The sequence below is a fragment of the Pongo abelii genome, chromosome 18 (assembly GCF_028885655.2).
Source record: "Pongo abelii isolate AG06213 chromosome 18, NHGRI_mPonAbe1-v2.0_pri, whole genome shotgun sequence".
Lineage (NCBI taxonomy): Eukaryota > Metazoa > Chordata > Mammalia > Primates > Hominidae > Pongo > Pongo abelii.
Genome location: NC_072003.2, coordinates 3281598 through 3295593, shown reverse-complemented (window position 1 = coordinate 3295593; position 13996 = coordinate 3281598). Strand labels below are relative to the sequence as shown.

At 55.2% G+C, this 13996-nt stretch overlaps 1 protein-coding gene and 1 long non-coding RNA gene across 12 annotated transcripts in view; one reads left to right on the top strand and one right to left on the bottom strand.

Annotated features, from left to right (window-relative positions):
* Window positions 1–5869, top strand: part of LOC112129445 (uncharacterized) — a 20413-nt gene extending 14544 nt beyond the window's left edge. For all 3 annotated transcript variants that reach the window (XR_010137707.1, XR_008514803.2, XR_008514802.2), the window contains one exon: window positions 4277–5869. This is a non-coding gene — a long non-coding RNA (uncharacterized LOC112129445). The remainder of the gene's footprint in view (window positions 1–4276) is intronic.
* Window positions 277–13996, bottom strand: ZNF205 (zinc finger protein 205). Of its 9 annotated transcripts, none has more exons than XM_063717172.1 (7): window positions 13980–13996; window positions 7309–7447; window positions 5228–5441; window positions 4876–4967; window positions 4249–4369; window positions 1778–1888; window positions 277–1537 (listed from the first exon to the last, which is right to left on the bottom strand). In XM_063717172.1, exons 2-7 carry the CDS (start codon window positions 7363–7365, stop codon window positions 468–470), a joined length of 1665 nt encoding a protein of 554 aa, XP_063573242.1. In that variant the 5' UTR covers window positions 7366–7447; window positions 13980–13996; the 3' UTR covers window positions 277–467. The 9 variants fall into 9 exon arrangements, with proteins under 9 accessions (XP_063573242.1, XP_063573243.1, XP_009248665.3 ...); XM_063717173.1 differs by lacking the exon at window positions 13980–13996 and adding an exon at window positions 12450–12464; XM_009250390.4 differs by lacking the exon at window positions 13980–13996 and adding an exon at window positions 8115–8231 and having other exon boundaries at window positions 7309–7379.

The following is a 13996-nucleotide window of genomic DNA, read 5'->3' as shown; positions in this document are numbered from 1 at the left end:
CAGCAGCAGACGGCCGGGAAGGGGTCCCCAGGTCCAGGAGCAGCTGACTGGCTTCAGCCCTGGAAACCTCTCTGTACTTGAAGCCTTTGCTTGCCAATGTGTGCAACGCTTTGGAATGGGCCTTTGGCAAAAGGGACCCCAACCCTGGTGGAGACCCAAGCCAAGAGTGGTGACACAGGGATGCCTCAATGAGGACAGGGGATTAGCCCAGGAGCTCCCCCACGCTTGGGGGATCAGCGCCAGGGCACCAGGAGACAAAGCTGTGTAGGCGGGCGCTTCAAGTCCAAGGCCTTTAATTCGCAGAGTGCCTGCCCTTTCTCGCCCTCGCCCTCCCCGGTCGCCATGCCTCACCCCATGCTCTCACCGCCCCAGCTCCCTTCCCGCGCCCCTCTCTCCTCCCTCGGAGGCTTGACTCCAGTGGGGCTGTCCCAGTGGCCCTGGGCGCCCCGCTCCCCCTCTCCTGGCTCCTAGGTGGGAGCGGGTGGGGGTGTGGCCAGAGCCCCCGCCGCCGCCGCCCCCAGCATCAGCATGGCCAGGGCCTTGGGCCCGGTGGTGTGGATCTTCTCGTGCCGGTGCAAGTTGGAGCGCCGGCTGAAGCTCTTGCCGCACAGTGGGCAGGCGTAGGGCCGCACGCCACGGTGGGTGCGCTGGTGCGCGGTGAGGTGCGAGCTGTGGCTGAAGCTCTTGCCGCAGTCGAGGCAGTGGTAGGGCTTCTCGCCCGTGTGCGTGCGGTTGTGCGCGATGAGGTTGGAACGCTGGCTGAAGCACTTGCCGCACTCGGGGCACGGGTAGGGCTTGACCCCGGTGTGGGTGCGCTGGTGGGTGACCAGCGCCGAGCTCTGCGTGAAGCACTTGCCGCAGATGGGGCACTTGTGCGGCTTGGCGCCCGTGTGGGTGCCCTGGTGGGTGACCAAGTCCGAGCGGCGGGTGAAGCGCTTGGCGCAGCGGTCGCACACGTAGGGCTTCTCTCCGGTGTGGATGCGCTGGTGCTGGATCAGCGTGGAATGGTGGCTGAAGCTCTTCCGGCAGGCGGGGCAGGTGTAGGGCTTCTCGCCCGTGTGGATGATCTGGTGCTGGATGAGGTGCGAGCTGCGGCCGAAGCGCTTCCCGCAGTCAGTGCAGGCGTAGGGCTTCTCGCCCGTGTGCGTGCGCCGGTGAGTCACCAGGTGCGAGTGCCAGCTGAAGCCCTTGCCGCACTGCTCGCACCGGTAGCTCTTCCTGCCCGCCTCGCTGTCAGGGGCCAGGCCCTCCTCGCCACTCTCCGGGGCGCCCTTCTCCTCCTCGCTGGGCTTCTCCGGGACGCGGCACTCCTGGGGCTCCGTGGGACTGGGGTCTGGCGGAGCTGCATCCAGGGTGCGATCTGGATCAGCCGGCTGCCCGGAGTCTTTGGCCGGCCCTGAGCTCCGGCCGCAGGCTGCTTCCTGCGCGCACTGCAGGACGCCCCCCTGGACGCTCCCCGCCCTGGGTCTGAAGGGCTTCACATCCCCAAGGGCTGCCACGGATGAGGTCGGCACCCTCTGCCCCACCTCGACGGCTCCTGGAAAAAGAAAGTCGTTTCCAGCTAGGGACGAGCTTCCCTAAGGACCCCAGGAGGGTGGAGAAGGCAGAGCTAAGGGTGGGGGCTGGATTCTCAGAGACCAGAAAGCGCAAGGGCCGCCCTGGGCGCAAACCGCCCAGAAGGGGGTCTGGTGGCCCTGCCCCACTCCCACAGACAACAGCCAGAAGGCCGGCGTCTGCGCCCCACTCTCGCAGACAAAGATGCGCGCCCGTCCCTCACCTGTGCACGCGCCTCTCCACTCCTTCTCATCTCCTGTCTGCCGGCTGGAGCCCGAGGCCTCACCCTTGCCGTGCGCTTGAGGGGCCCAGAAAGGCCTGCTGAAGGGAAAGCCTACCCAGAAAGAGATGCTGTGCTGTCACAGGCCTTCTGGCGCTGCCCAGCTGCAGACAGCATCCCCCCAAAACTGATGGGCCCAAGTAGGGGGTGAGGCTCTGGAAACAGGGGGTAAAATAAAGCAGTTTCAAGAAGTCCCCTTGGGTCGGGGGTCCGCCCCCTGCCTGGGGGCTGCCAGAGCTGAGTAGGCCTGTCTCCTCTTTCCCTGAAAGAGCAACAGAGTTTAAAGGAGAGGAGTGGGCAACACCCTACATCAACGCCCACGGGACGGGTATCCCGCCCCTACACCCACACCTGGAGGGGAGGGGGTAGTGGCCCTCTAAGTGGGAGGACCTGGGACAGGAGGGCCAGGATCTCCAATGACTAAGGTCATCCCATTTGTCAAGTCTTGGGGGTGTGTGGCCCCAGGAATTTTGGTCAAGTCAGTAAGAGAGCAGAGGGGGCCCTGGCTTCTACCACCCGTGGGAGGAAAGGAATGTGTTGGACCAACCAGGTGGCTTGGGGCGTCTACGAGGCCTGCCGTGGTGCTGAAAATGGGTGCTGAGTTCCTTCTGATCCCTCAGGACTTGCCTGGGCTTGCTGGCCCAGGCACTGGGGAACCATAAGAGTGGTGAGCAGCCTGAGCTAATTAAGGGGTGAGCATCCCTGGTGCCAGCCAGCGGGGCCTCGGGACCACCATGATGCCACCAGCTGGAATGCTGAGTCCTGGAGTCTGCCTGGACTAGCAAGTGTGCTAGCCGGGTGTCTGCCAGGTGCAGTGGCTCATGCCTCCAGCACTTTGGGAGGCTGAGGTGGGCAGATCACGAGGTCAGGAGATCGAGACCATCCTGGCCAACATGGTGAAACCCCATGTCTACTAAAAATACAAAAAAAAAAAAAAAAAAAAAAAGCTGGGCATGGTGGTGGGCAGGCGCCTGTAGCCCCAGCTATTTGGGAGGCTGAAGCAGCAGAATCACTTGAACCCGGGAGGCAGAGGTTGCAGTGAGCTGAGATCACGCCACTACACTCCAGCCTGGGTGACAGAGCAAGACTCCGTCTCAAAAAAAAAAAGCTAAGTGTCAACTGAATGAATGAATAAATTAATGAATGAATACTGATTTTTCCATATGAAAACTAAAGTCTGGAATTGAGGAGTCAAAAGCTCCGGGATGGCTGGGCACAGTGGCTCATGCCTATAATCCCAACACTTTGGGAGGCCAAAGCAGGAGGATGGCTTGAGCCCAGGAACTCAAGACCAACCTGGGCAATATAGCGAGATCCCATTTCTACCAAAAAAAAAAAAAAGAAAAAGAAAAAGAAAAAAATAGCTGGGCATGGTGGTACCTGTAGCCCCAGCTACTCAGGAGGCTGAGGCAGGAGGATCACTTGAACCCAGGAAGTCGAGGCTGCATGAGTCGTGATGGTGCCACTGCACTCCAGCCTGGGTGACAGAGCAAGGCTGTGTTTTAAAAAAAAAAAAAAAAAAAAAAAAAGCTCTGGGACTTAAATACTTACCATCCAAGAAACAAAGGGAACCAAGGCCCCTTGGAGACAAGCACCTGCTCCTCAAAGCAGATGGGATACCCCAGGGTCTGCAGGGCCTGGGGAGTTCAGCTCATGCCATCTGTCTCCAGGGCAAGCAGCCCTCGGGCCCCAAAGCCAAGCTAGCTGCTCAGACACCTCTGAAGTTGGGGCATGGAAAGGAAGATGGAGCTACAGGAGTGAGCCCTGCAGATGAACCCAGGAAAAGCGGACTTCCTGGGGCAGCATCCAGTACAGGAGCTGCTAGCCGTATGCGGCTATTTAAACTCTCATCTGAGCTGATTAAAACCAAGTAAAACTGGCCAGGCATGGTGGCTCATGCCTGTAATCCCAGCACTTTTGGAGGCCAAGGCAGGTGGATCACGAGGTCAGGAGATTGGAACCATCCTGGCTAACACGGTGAAACGCCATCTCTACTAAAAATACAAAAAATTAGCCGGGCGTGGTGGTGGGCGCCTGTAGTCCCAGCTACTTGGGAGGCTGAGGCAGGAGAATGGTGTGAACCCGGGAGGTGGAGCTTGCAGTGAGCCAAGATCGTACCACTGCATTCCAGCCTGGGCGACAGAGCGAGACTCCGTCTCAAAACAAAACCAAGTAAAATTAAAAACTCAAGGGCTCTACCCACATTTCAAGTGCTCAGCAGCCACACATGGCTTGTGGCTCCCATCCTAGCACACACAGAACATTTCCATCATTACAGAAGTTTCTATAGAACAGTGCTGTCTCAAGGGACAAGGAGAAGGGTGGGAGGAAGAGGGAGGGAAGGGAGGAAAGAGGAGACGGCAGAGCAGGACCCCTCCCTAACACCCTAGTCCCCCCTCCAGGCGAGTGCTTACCCAGTGACAGCCCGTTTTTCTTCTGCAGGACATCCCTGTAGAAGTTCTGCTGCGTGTGGTCCAGCCGTCCCCACTCCTCCCGGGAGAGGTACAAGGCCACATCCTCGAAAGTCACTGGCATCTGAAACAATGTGAAACATCCACTCTCCAGGACATGACGTGGACACGGTGGAGGGACACCATGGCATGAGATGTGTGGTGAGATCCCGGACTCCCAACCCACTGTCTCGAGTGAGGCCTGCCACTTCCATCTGATGGGGAAGTGGGTGAGCCACCCAAGGCCTTCTGGGGAGTTGAGAAAGAACAAAGACCAAGAGGTATCTTCAGGGACCACAGTTAAGACTTAGGATGTCCATGCGGCCCCCATCCTCAGCTGAGACCTCGGAGGACGGTTCCCAGCGGCTCCCAATGAGAGGCCCTGTGTCTCTAATTCCTGCTGCTTCTCCTCCAGCTTTGGCCCAGGCCTGACCATGGGCCTTGAGCCTGGACAATTCCAGCAACACTAGCAAGAGCCCCAGGCTTCAGGCTTGGCTGCAAGTGGGGCCAGCGGGGTCCTGGCTTTCACACAGAACCAGCAGATGCAGGAAGGGCTGAGTACCATGCAGGGGCCGGGGAAGGGCCACTCACCTGGGACCAGGCAGTGAGGAGCGCTGCGGCCATCTGCCGGTCTCTGGTCCTCCCCTCTCGGGAAAGCACCGGGATCCGGGGGGAGGGGAGGGCTGTGGGAGGAGAGAGGTCCTCAGGTTGACCAGCTCATCCTGCTGGACCTGCTGCTACTCCAGCTGCCTCAAACTCCACCCCTGGCCCGACCCAAGGACAGGGTCGGATGGCTTTGAGGCTGCCAGGGGGCTGTGGGCCACGGGGGGACAGCGTCCCCTGCTGGCATAGAGACCCTCAGCCCCACCTGGACCTGGGCCAAGCCTCCACCTCCCCACAGCTGCCTCCCTGGGAAAGCACCTCTTCCCCGTCCCTCTCCTACCTCCACCAGGCAGGAAGAGAGCTTTCTCCTTAGAGCCGTGACTTAGGGGTGCCCAGCCCCATGCACCTTGAGCCCCATCCTCCTGCGATGCCCCCTCGGGGTGTGGCTCTTCTGGCTCCATCTTAATGTGCAATGACTCCTGAATGTCCCCTGAAGGTACCGCCTCCCCCAGCTTAGAAGGCATTTCCTGATGAGGATGTCCACGATCTGGAACCTAGAAAGGACAGCCCCATCAGCACCTGGATGAGTGGGAGAGACAGCCAGAGCTGCATGCCGGGGCGCTCCGGCAGGGTCGGACACCAACATGCAAGACACAGCTTGAAGGACTGTCCTTGCTGCCTTCATCCAGCTCACCCCAGCAAGGACGGGTGGCAAGAGGAGGAATATTCACCAAGCCACTTCCACGGTGCCGGTGGGCATGGTCCCCAAGGGCAGCTACCCCTTCTCAGCTCCAGCCTCACACTGACCTCAGCAGTGTAGACTGCTGTCTATTAGTGTATGAGGAAACCAAGTATACTGGCTTGAATAGTGTCCTCTAAGAATCCATGTCCTCCCTGAACCTCAGAATGGGACCTTATTGGGGAAAAGGGTCTTTATACAGGTAAGTTAAAGATCTTGAGATTAAATCATCGTGGATTTAGAGTGAGCCTAAAATCTAATAACGACTTATGTCCTTACAAGAATAGGAGAGGACACAGAGACACAGAGAAGGAAGCAGAGACTGGAGGGATGCCCACACCAAGGACACCAGGAGCCCCCAGGAGCTGGAAGAGGCAAGGGAGGGTCCTCTTAGTCTAGAGCTTTCAAAAGGAGTGTGACCTTGCTGACACCTAGATTTTGGACTGCAGGCCTCCAGGACTGTGAGAGAGTCAATTCTGGTTGTTTTCAGCCCCCCAGAGAGTGGAAACTTGTTACAGCAGCCACGGGAGACTAACACACCATGGCTGGGGATGAGACCACACCCCGGGACCACATAGCTCAAAAGCTTTGGGAAGGTCAGGGAGGGCCCTGGTGGGGCCTCATCCACAGCACAGGGACTGGCCAGCCTTCTGCTGGGGCCTCACACTCCTTCCTCCATGCCCTGAATGTGTTTGGGTCTTGAAGGGAAACAACCTCAGGCCAGGAGTCAGGGTGCCTGGGTGCCAGACCCAGCGACACCCCTCCCCAACCAGGCAGCCTTCAGGACGCAGCTGCTCTGCCCCTGCACAGAATGGTCATGAGGTTCACACAGATAATGATGGAGAAGGAGCTGCCGGCTCAGGAAAGTCCTGGAGAAACACAGGGTGGCACTGGCCATTATTCCCCTCCCTGTGCGCACCAGACGGAAGCCAGCGCCAGCAGAGAATGCCAACGTGTGGGGCTCTGCTGACACGCCCGAGGTGTTCAAGGCACACGGGAAGTGGATGGGAAACTGAACCATGCTAACAATTCTTTGTGCTTCTATGGTGTGAAAACCATAGATGATGGCGCCTCATGCCTGTTATCCTTAGAGCCTCCCAATGACCCTGCGAGACGGGTGGGAATGGCAGGCATGTGGTCTGCATTTTACAGATGACACATCTGGTTCCCAGAGGCCAGGGACTGGCCCCCGGCCTGTCACTGACTCATACTCCTCCAGCTCCAAGCCCAGAGACCCAGGTCCCCCACAAATAGTAATTACACACACACACTCAACCACGCACACACACACACACACAGGTAGCAGGTACAGGAAGGAGAAAGGACCGGGAGCTCAGACCCAGAGAAATGAGAAGTTGTGGTTCCAGGTGGAGAAGCACAGGGAAGGAGAACAGGTTTCCCTGTGTGCTCTGAGCGCTGCTCAGAAAGAAAACCTCACTGATAGGACCCCCACCCAGACCTCTGCCATCTCCTGTGGCCACTGACTAGAGAATTCACCAGCAAAGCAAAACTGTTATGCTGTAAATTCCAGACAGAGGGTACTACCCAGCATGCCACCTTCTCTTTGATCTCCCCACCCCAGTGAGTCTAACTCTTCCAGGGGTCCAGACTCCGTGCCTTGAAAATCTCCTCTACACCGGCCTCTTCCATCTCACGCCTCCCTCACCCAGCCCCATCTGTACCTCCAGGGGTGTCTCCTTGTCCTGGGTGTCCTGGATGCCTCCGCCGTCTGCAGACATTTTCTATTTCAGAGCTAGAAAGAACAGCTGAGTTGTTTCTCCCTCTTTTTGGCCAAGCCCCCTCCGGCTTCTGGCCAGGAGCCTGAAAGAGCAGACAGAAACCAGCCCTCGCTTCCTGGACATCCCCAAAGAGCCCTGAAAATCCCCACGAGGACCAGCGCTCCCTGGTCCCAATCGGAAAGAAAGTCTCTCAGACCCTATCCGATGGTCCCACTCTCTGTGATGTTTTCTGGGTCCTATTTTTGAAAGAATGCTATTTTGTATTGTCCCCTTTATCGCTGAAGCAAGAGCCTCGCATCTCAGTGTAACAGGCTCAGGGAAAGCCGAGGCTAAATTGGAATTGCTATTTCCTGTCATCAGGAGCAGAAAGTTCTGCAGAGATCCTGCAAAACAGGTGCTGGTGGGGCCCCGCCCGTCAAGGCCAGGGGAATCCAGGCCCTGCTGTCCCCCGACCCCAGGACATAACACCCTGTGTCCCTACCTGACTCCCAGCCCCACCAGGAATTCAGAAATCAACCTGCCCGCTCTCAGCAGCCCCCCTGCAGCTGCAACCACCTGCCCCAGGCCTGGGATGCCCATCCTGCTCTTGGTCCTGGCAGACAATGTCCTTCTCCTTCCCAAACCCGGTCCTGGCCCCCTTCTCTCCTGCCAGCTTGAAGCCTTCCACCTTTGACCCCATCCCCTCCTGCAAGCTGATCATCTGCGCCGGTCTCGGGATCCAGATGCCCTCCCCAGCACCCACTTCTCACCGGGGTGGAGGCAGAGGGGGCACCTGCGGCAGCGGGGGCCCCCTCCCCCGGGAAGGGAGTCTCCACAGCCTGCACGGGGCGGGCGGGGGAGTCGGGTGGAGACTGGGATTAGGGACAACAGGAAGTCCCTCCCAGATCCCATTCCCCATGCAGCCGCAGCCCTACAGCGTTCCCGGTTTTGAGGGTTCCGGGTGTGGAGTCCCGAGCCCGGGTTGCACCTGCTCTTGGCTGGGAGGTGACTCCCAGAGCTGCAATGCCAGCTCATGAGGATGGCTTTACCCAGCACGCGTTCATGATGCCAGCAAGGCAGAGCCACCAAAACAGAAAAATGGAAGATGCATTTTGTGGAAAGATTGTGTTATTTGAAATTTCAAAGAGAGCACTGCAGTCGTCCTCACAGGTAGAAAGAAGGGCATTTTGCAGGGTGGAGAGGGCAGGACCATTTATTTTAGCACTCAGGGTTTCTGAAGGTTATTGTCTCCTGAGGGACCCTGAATTCATTTAGGGACTCCTAGTCAAGGGCCCTCTGGGTCCCCCCAAGACTGGCACAGAACTCTCTCCCTAAGAGTGAACTTGAGAAACAGGCTGGGAACTCCCCCTAACCCGGAGGCCCCACACCTTGGGAAGAAGTTGGTAAATCTGATTCTTCCAGGCCCATTTCAGCTTGGCGATAGAGGGTGTGATCTAGCTATAAATGGGGTCCTAGGTTCTCAAACACTCCTGGCAGCTGCAGATTCTGCCTCTCAGGCACCATTTCGCTTTAGACCCTGAGAAGTAAGGCCTCAAATGGAGAGGACAGAGACGGTGCTTTACTTTCTGGGGGAAGGAACCATTTCTCCTGGGCAGGCATGGGGGCTGGCTGTCAGGAAAAGGGCCAGGGGCCCAGTCCTGGAATCAGATTCCAGGAAGGTTCCCTGGGAAACATTCCCATGCCCGATGTCTTTGGCTCACCAGAATCCCCTGAGATGCACAGCTTCACACAGTAAAACAGGCACAGTTGCCCCTATACCAGCTCGTGATATGTTGTGTGGGCTTTCAAGGGTTTGTTTGTTTATTTATTTATTTGAGACAGGGTCTTGCTCTGTTACCCAGGCTGAAGTGCAGTGGCACGATCATAGCTCACTGTACCCCCAACCTCCTGGGCTCAAGCAATTCACCTCAACCTCCCAAGTAGCTGGGGCCACAGGTGCATGCCACCATGCCTGGCTAATTTTTTTAATTTTTTTTGTAGAGATGGGGGTCTTGCTTCCTTACCCAGGCTGGTCTTGAACTCCTGATCTCAAGCAATCCTCCCACCTCCCAAAGTGCTGGGATTACAGGTGTGAGCCATCATGCCCAGAGGGTTTAATTTTTTTTTTTTTTTTGAAATGAAGTCTTGCTCTGTGGCCCAGACTGGAGTGCAATGGCGTGATCTCGGCTCACTGCAACCTCCACCTCCCTGGTTCAAGTGATTCTCCTGCCTCAGCTTCCCAAGTATTTGAGATTACCGGTGCCCATCACCATGCCGGGCTAATTTTTGTATTTTCAGTAGAGACAGGGTTTCACCTTGTTGGCTAGGCTGGTCTCGAACTCCTGACCTTGAGTGATCCACCTGCCTCGGCCTCCCAAAGTGCTGGGATTACAGGCATGAGCCACCGAGCCCAGCTAATTTTTTTTTTTAAACTTAGTTTCTAACATTTAAAAAGTTAGACTCATAAAACTGATTCTTTTGTTTTCCTAGACGGAGTTTCGCTCTTCTTGCCCAGGCTGGAGTGCAATGGCGCAATCTCAGCTCACCCCAACCTCCGCCTCCTGGGTTCAAGCGATTCTCCTGCCTCAGCCTCCTAATTACCTGGGATTACAGGCATGCACCACCGCACCTGGCTAATTTTGTGTTTTTAGTAGAGATGGGGTTTCTCCATGTTGGTCAGGCTGGTCTCGAACTCCTGACCTCAGGTGATCCACCCACCTCAGCCTCCTAAAATGCTGGGATTACAGGCGTGAGCCACCATGCCCGGCCTATAAAATTGATTCTTTAAAAAAAATTAGAACATTTACCGATGCTGGACCCACCTTCCCCACCTTCAGGGTCCACTTTCTAGGTGGCCACAGTGCCTGCTTGGCCCCTGTAGCATTTGAGTTTGCAACTCTGCTTTTGGAGTTAAACATGTTTTAGGAGTCCTGGGATTCTGATTGATGCTATTGTCAATTTGATGAAAGAAAAATTACTCCTGGGATTTGTGTCTGGTGTTTTCCAGGTGTTCTGTTTTTGGGATTTTGTTGTTCTGTTTTGTTTTTGTTTTTGTTTTTCTGAGACAGAGTCTCGCTCTGTCATCCAGGTTGAAGTAAAATGGCACCATCTCGGCTCATTGCAACCCCCACCTCCTGGGTTCAAACGATTCTTCTGCCTCAGCCTCCCGAGTAGCTGGGATTACAGGAGTGTGCCACCACGGCCATCTAATTTTTGTATTTTTAGTACAGACAGGGTTTCATCATGTTGGCCAGGCTGGTCTCGAACTCCTGAGCTCAAGCAATCCACCCACCTCGGCCTCCCAAAGTGCTGGGATTATGGGCTGAGCCACTGTGCCTGGCCAGGTGTTCTGTTTTTGTTTTTGATTTTTTAGAGATGTGGTCTCACTGTATCATGCAGGCTGGTCTCGGACTCCTGGCTTCAAGCAATTCTCCCGCCTCAGCCTGCTGAGTAGGTGGGACCACAGGTATGAGCCACCACACCCGGCTTCTAGGTGTTTTAAGCCTCAAGGCGAAGAGAGACATGCAACTTAACAAGTCAGTACTGTTTTCAAGCCAGAGTGAGCGATGAACTGAAAGATGAAGTGGGGAGGGGTCCTGGAAATGAGGACACTCTTCACTCTGCCAACCAGGAGGAGAGCTGAGTGTCCAGGGACAGGGAATTCACTCCTGAAAGGAACCCTTTCACCCCACACAGTCCCAGGAGCGCACCAAGCCCCCCAAAAGTGGATGTGTCGATGTGTCCCGACTCTTGGGCAAAAGTTTCTCTACCAGCAAAAGGGGCCACTTCAGGGATACTGGGGGAGTCCAAAGGTTTGGATCCCTCCATAGGATCACCTAAATTAGGTCAAATGAAGTCTGAGCATCTATTTAATTGTTCAAAGATGTATTGGACATCTACTATAAGGCAGACATTAACTTCTTCTTGAGAATGAGAGGTATTCCTTCCAGGGCTGGCTTTCGGATCTAGGCAGGTCTAGGAGAGAGGGTTACCACAGTTGCCATATGGCAATAGCAACCCCTAAAAGAGCTCCGAAAGGTGTCAGGGTAGGGTGAGTCAGTAAGTAGAGCAGACATTAAAAACTTAAACGGGGCTGGGTGCAGTGCCTTGTGCCTGTAATCCCAGCACTTTGGGAGGCCAAGGTGAGCTGATGGCTTGAGCCCAGGAGTTCCAGACCAGCCTCGGCAACATAATGAGACCCCAACTCTATTTATTTATTTATTTGTTTTGAGACGGAGTCTTGCTCTGTTGCCCAGGCTGGAGTGCAGTGGCACAATCTCAGCTCACTGCAAGCTCCGCCTCCCGGGTTCACGCCATTCTCCTGGCTCAGCCTCCTGAGTAGCTGGGACTACAGGCGTCTGCCACAACGCCCAGCTAATTTTTGTATTTTTAGTAGAGATGGAGTTTCACTATGTTGGCCAGGCTGGTCTCAAACTCCTGGTCTCGATCTCTTGACCTCATGATCCACCTGCCTCGGCCTCCCAAAGTGCTGGGATTACAGGTTTGAGCCACCGCGCTCGGCCCCCAACTCTATTTAAAAACAAAAAACTTAAATGCCTCCAGCCACCAGCTTACATACGGGACCAACGGCTTGGGTGTAAAATGGGAGGGAGAAGGGACTTCAGAGGCCTTTGAGAAATCATTGAAGAGAAGCCAAAAAACAATTCGATTCCTCTGTGACCTCCTGACTTTTAAATTGATGACAAAGTTTTAAAATTTAAGAATTCCGGCCGGGCGCGGTGGCTCACGCCTGTAATCCCAGCACTTTGGGAGGCGGAGACGGGCGGATCACGAGGTCAGGAGATAGAGACCATCCTGGCTAACACGGGGAAACCCCGTCTCTACTAAAAATACAAAAAAAATTAGCCGGGCGTGGTGGCAGGCGCCTGTAGTCCCAGCTACTCGGGAGGATGAGGCAGGAGAATGGCGTGAACCCGGGAAGGGGAGCTTGCAGTGAGCCGAGATACCGCCACTGAACTCCAGCCTGGGGGACAGAGCGAGACTCCACCTCAAAAAAAAAAAAAAAAGAATTCCATACAAGTCTAGCAGAACACACCTGCTGTCTGCATTCAACTCACGGGTCATCTGTGTAGGGACGTACTTACCTCTCAAGAACTGACTATAGGCCAGGCGCGGTGGCTCATGCCTGTAATCCCCGCACTTTGGGAGGTCAAGGCTGGCGGATCACCTGAGGTAGGGAGTTCGAGACCAGCCTGACCAACATGGAGAAACCCCATCTCTACTAAAAATACAAAATTAGCCGGGCGTGGTGGCACATGCCTGTAATCCCAGCTACTAGGGAGGCTGAGGCAGGAGAATCGCTTGAACCTGGGAGGCTGAGGTTGCAGTGAGCTGAGATCACGCCATTGCATTCCAGCCTGGGCAACGAGTGAAACTCCGTCTCAAAAAAAAAAAAAAAAAAAAGAATTGACTATAATTGGGGCCAGGCACAGTGGCTCACGCCTGTAATCCCAGCACTTTGGGAGGCCGAGGCGGGCGGATCACCTGAGGTCAGGAGTTTGAGACCAGCCAGACCAAAATGGAGAAACCGCGTCTCTACTAAAAATACAAAAATTAGCCGGGCATGGTGGTGCATGCCTGTAATCCCAGCTACTTGCGAGGCTGAGGCAGGAGAATTGCTTGAACCCAGGAGGCGGAGGTTGTGGTGAGCCGAGATGGTGCCATTGCACTCCAGCCTGAACAACAAAAGCTAAACTCCGTCTCGAAAAAAAAAAAAAAAAGGAAAGAAAGAATTGACTATAATGCACAAAGCCACTTAGCAGAGCTTCGAGCATGGTAAATACTCAATAAATGCCAGCTCCTGTAGCTGGCGGCTTCACTGACCCTGAGTAAGGAGAGGACTCCTCCTTTAGTAAATAAATCATGATCTGCTTTCGGAGATCGACCTGACAGTTTAGTCAAGACTTAAAGAATAATAAAAACTAGGGAAAAAAAAAACCCCATCTGAAGTAAGAACAAAATAATTGGTGCTAATTAAGGTGGCTAAGCCAGGTTGGAGACAGGGAGATGTAGCCAGCCTCAGGAAGGAAGGAAGGAGATGACGATAGGGGAAAACGAGGGAACTGAGCAAGGTAAACAAAAATAAGAATAATAAAGAACAGAGCAGGCCGGCGCGGTGGCTCACACCTGTAATCTCAGCACTTTGGGAGGCCGAGGCGGGCGGATCACGAGGTCAGGAGTTTGAGACCAGCCTGGCCAACATAGTGAAACTCCATCTTTACTAAAAATACAAAAATTAGCTGGGCGTTCTGACGGGCGCCTGTAATCCCAGCTACTTGGGAGGCTGAGGCAGGAGAATCGCTTGAACCCAGGAGGCGGAGGTTGCAGTGAGCCAAGATCGCACCACCGCACTCCAGCCAGGGCGACAGTGTAAGACTCTGTCTCAAACAAACAAACAAACAAACAACAAAAAAGAGCAGAGCAAATATTGAACTCTAAAAGAGAAGAAAAAGAAACCAGCAGAAGTGTTAGGTAGGACCCAAGGAATACACATTGTTAAAAGAAAAGAATTCCCAAGGCCACCGGACACCAGCGCGTGAGAGCCTCCGGAGGGGGAGGCGACCCGGTCCCCGAAACCTACGCGGCTGCAGGAGGCCCAGGAGCCCCACACGAACCTGTCGGCACAGCCCAG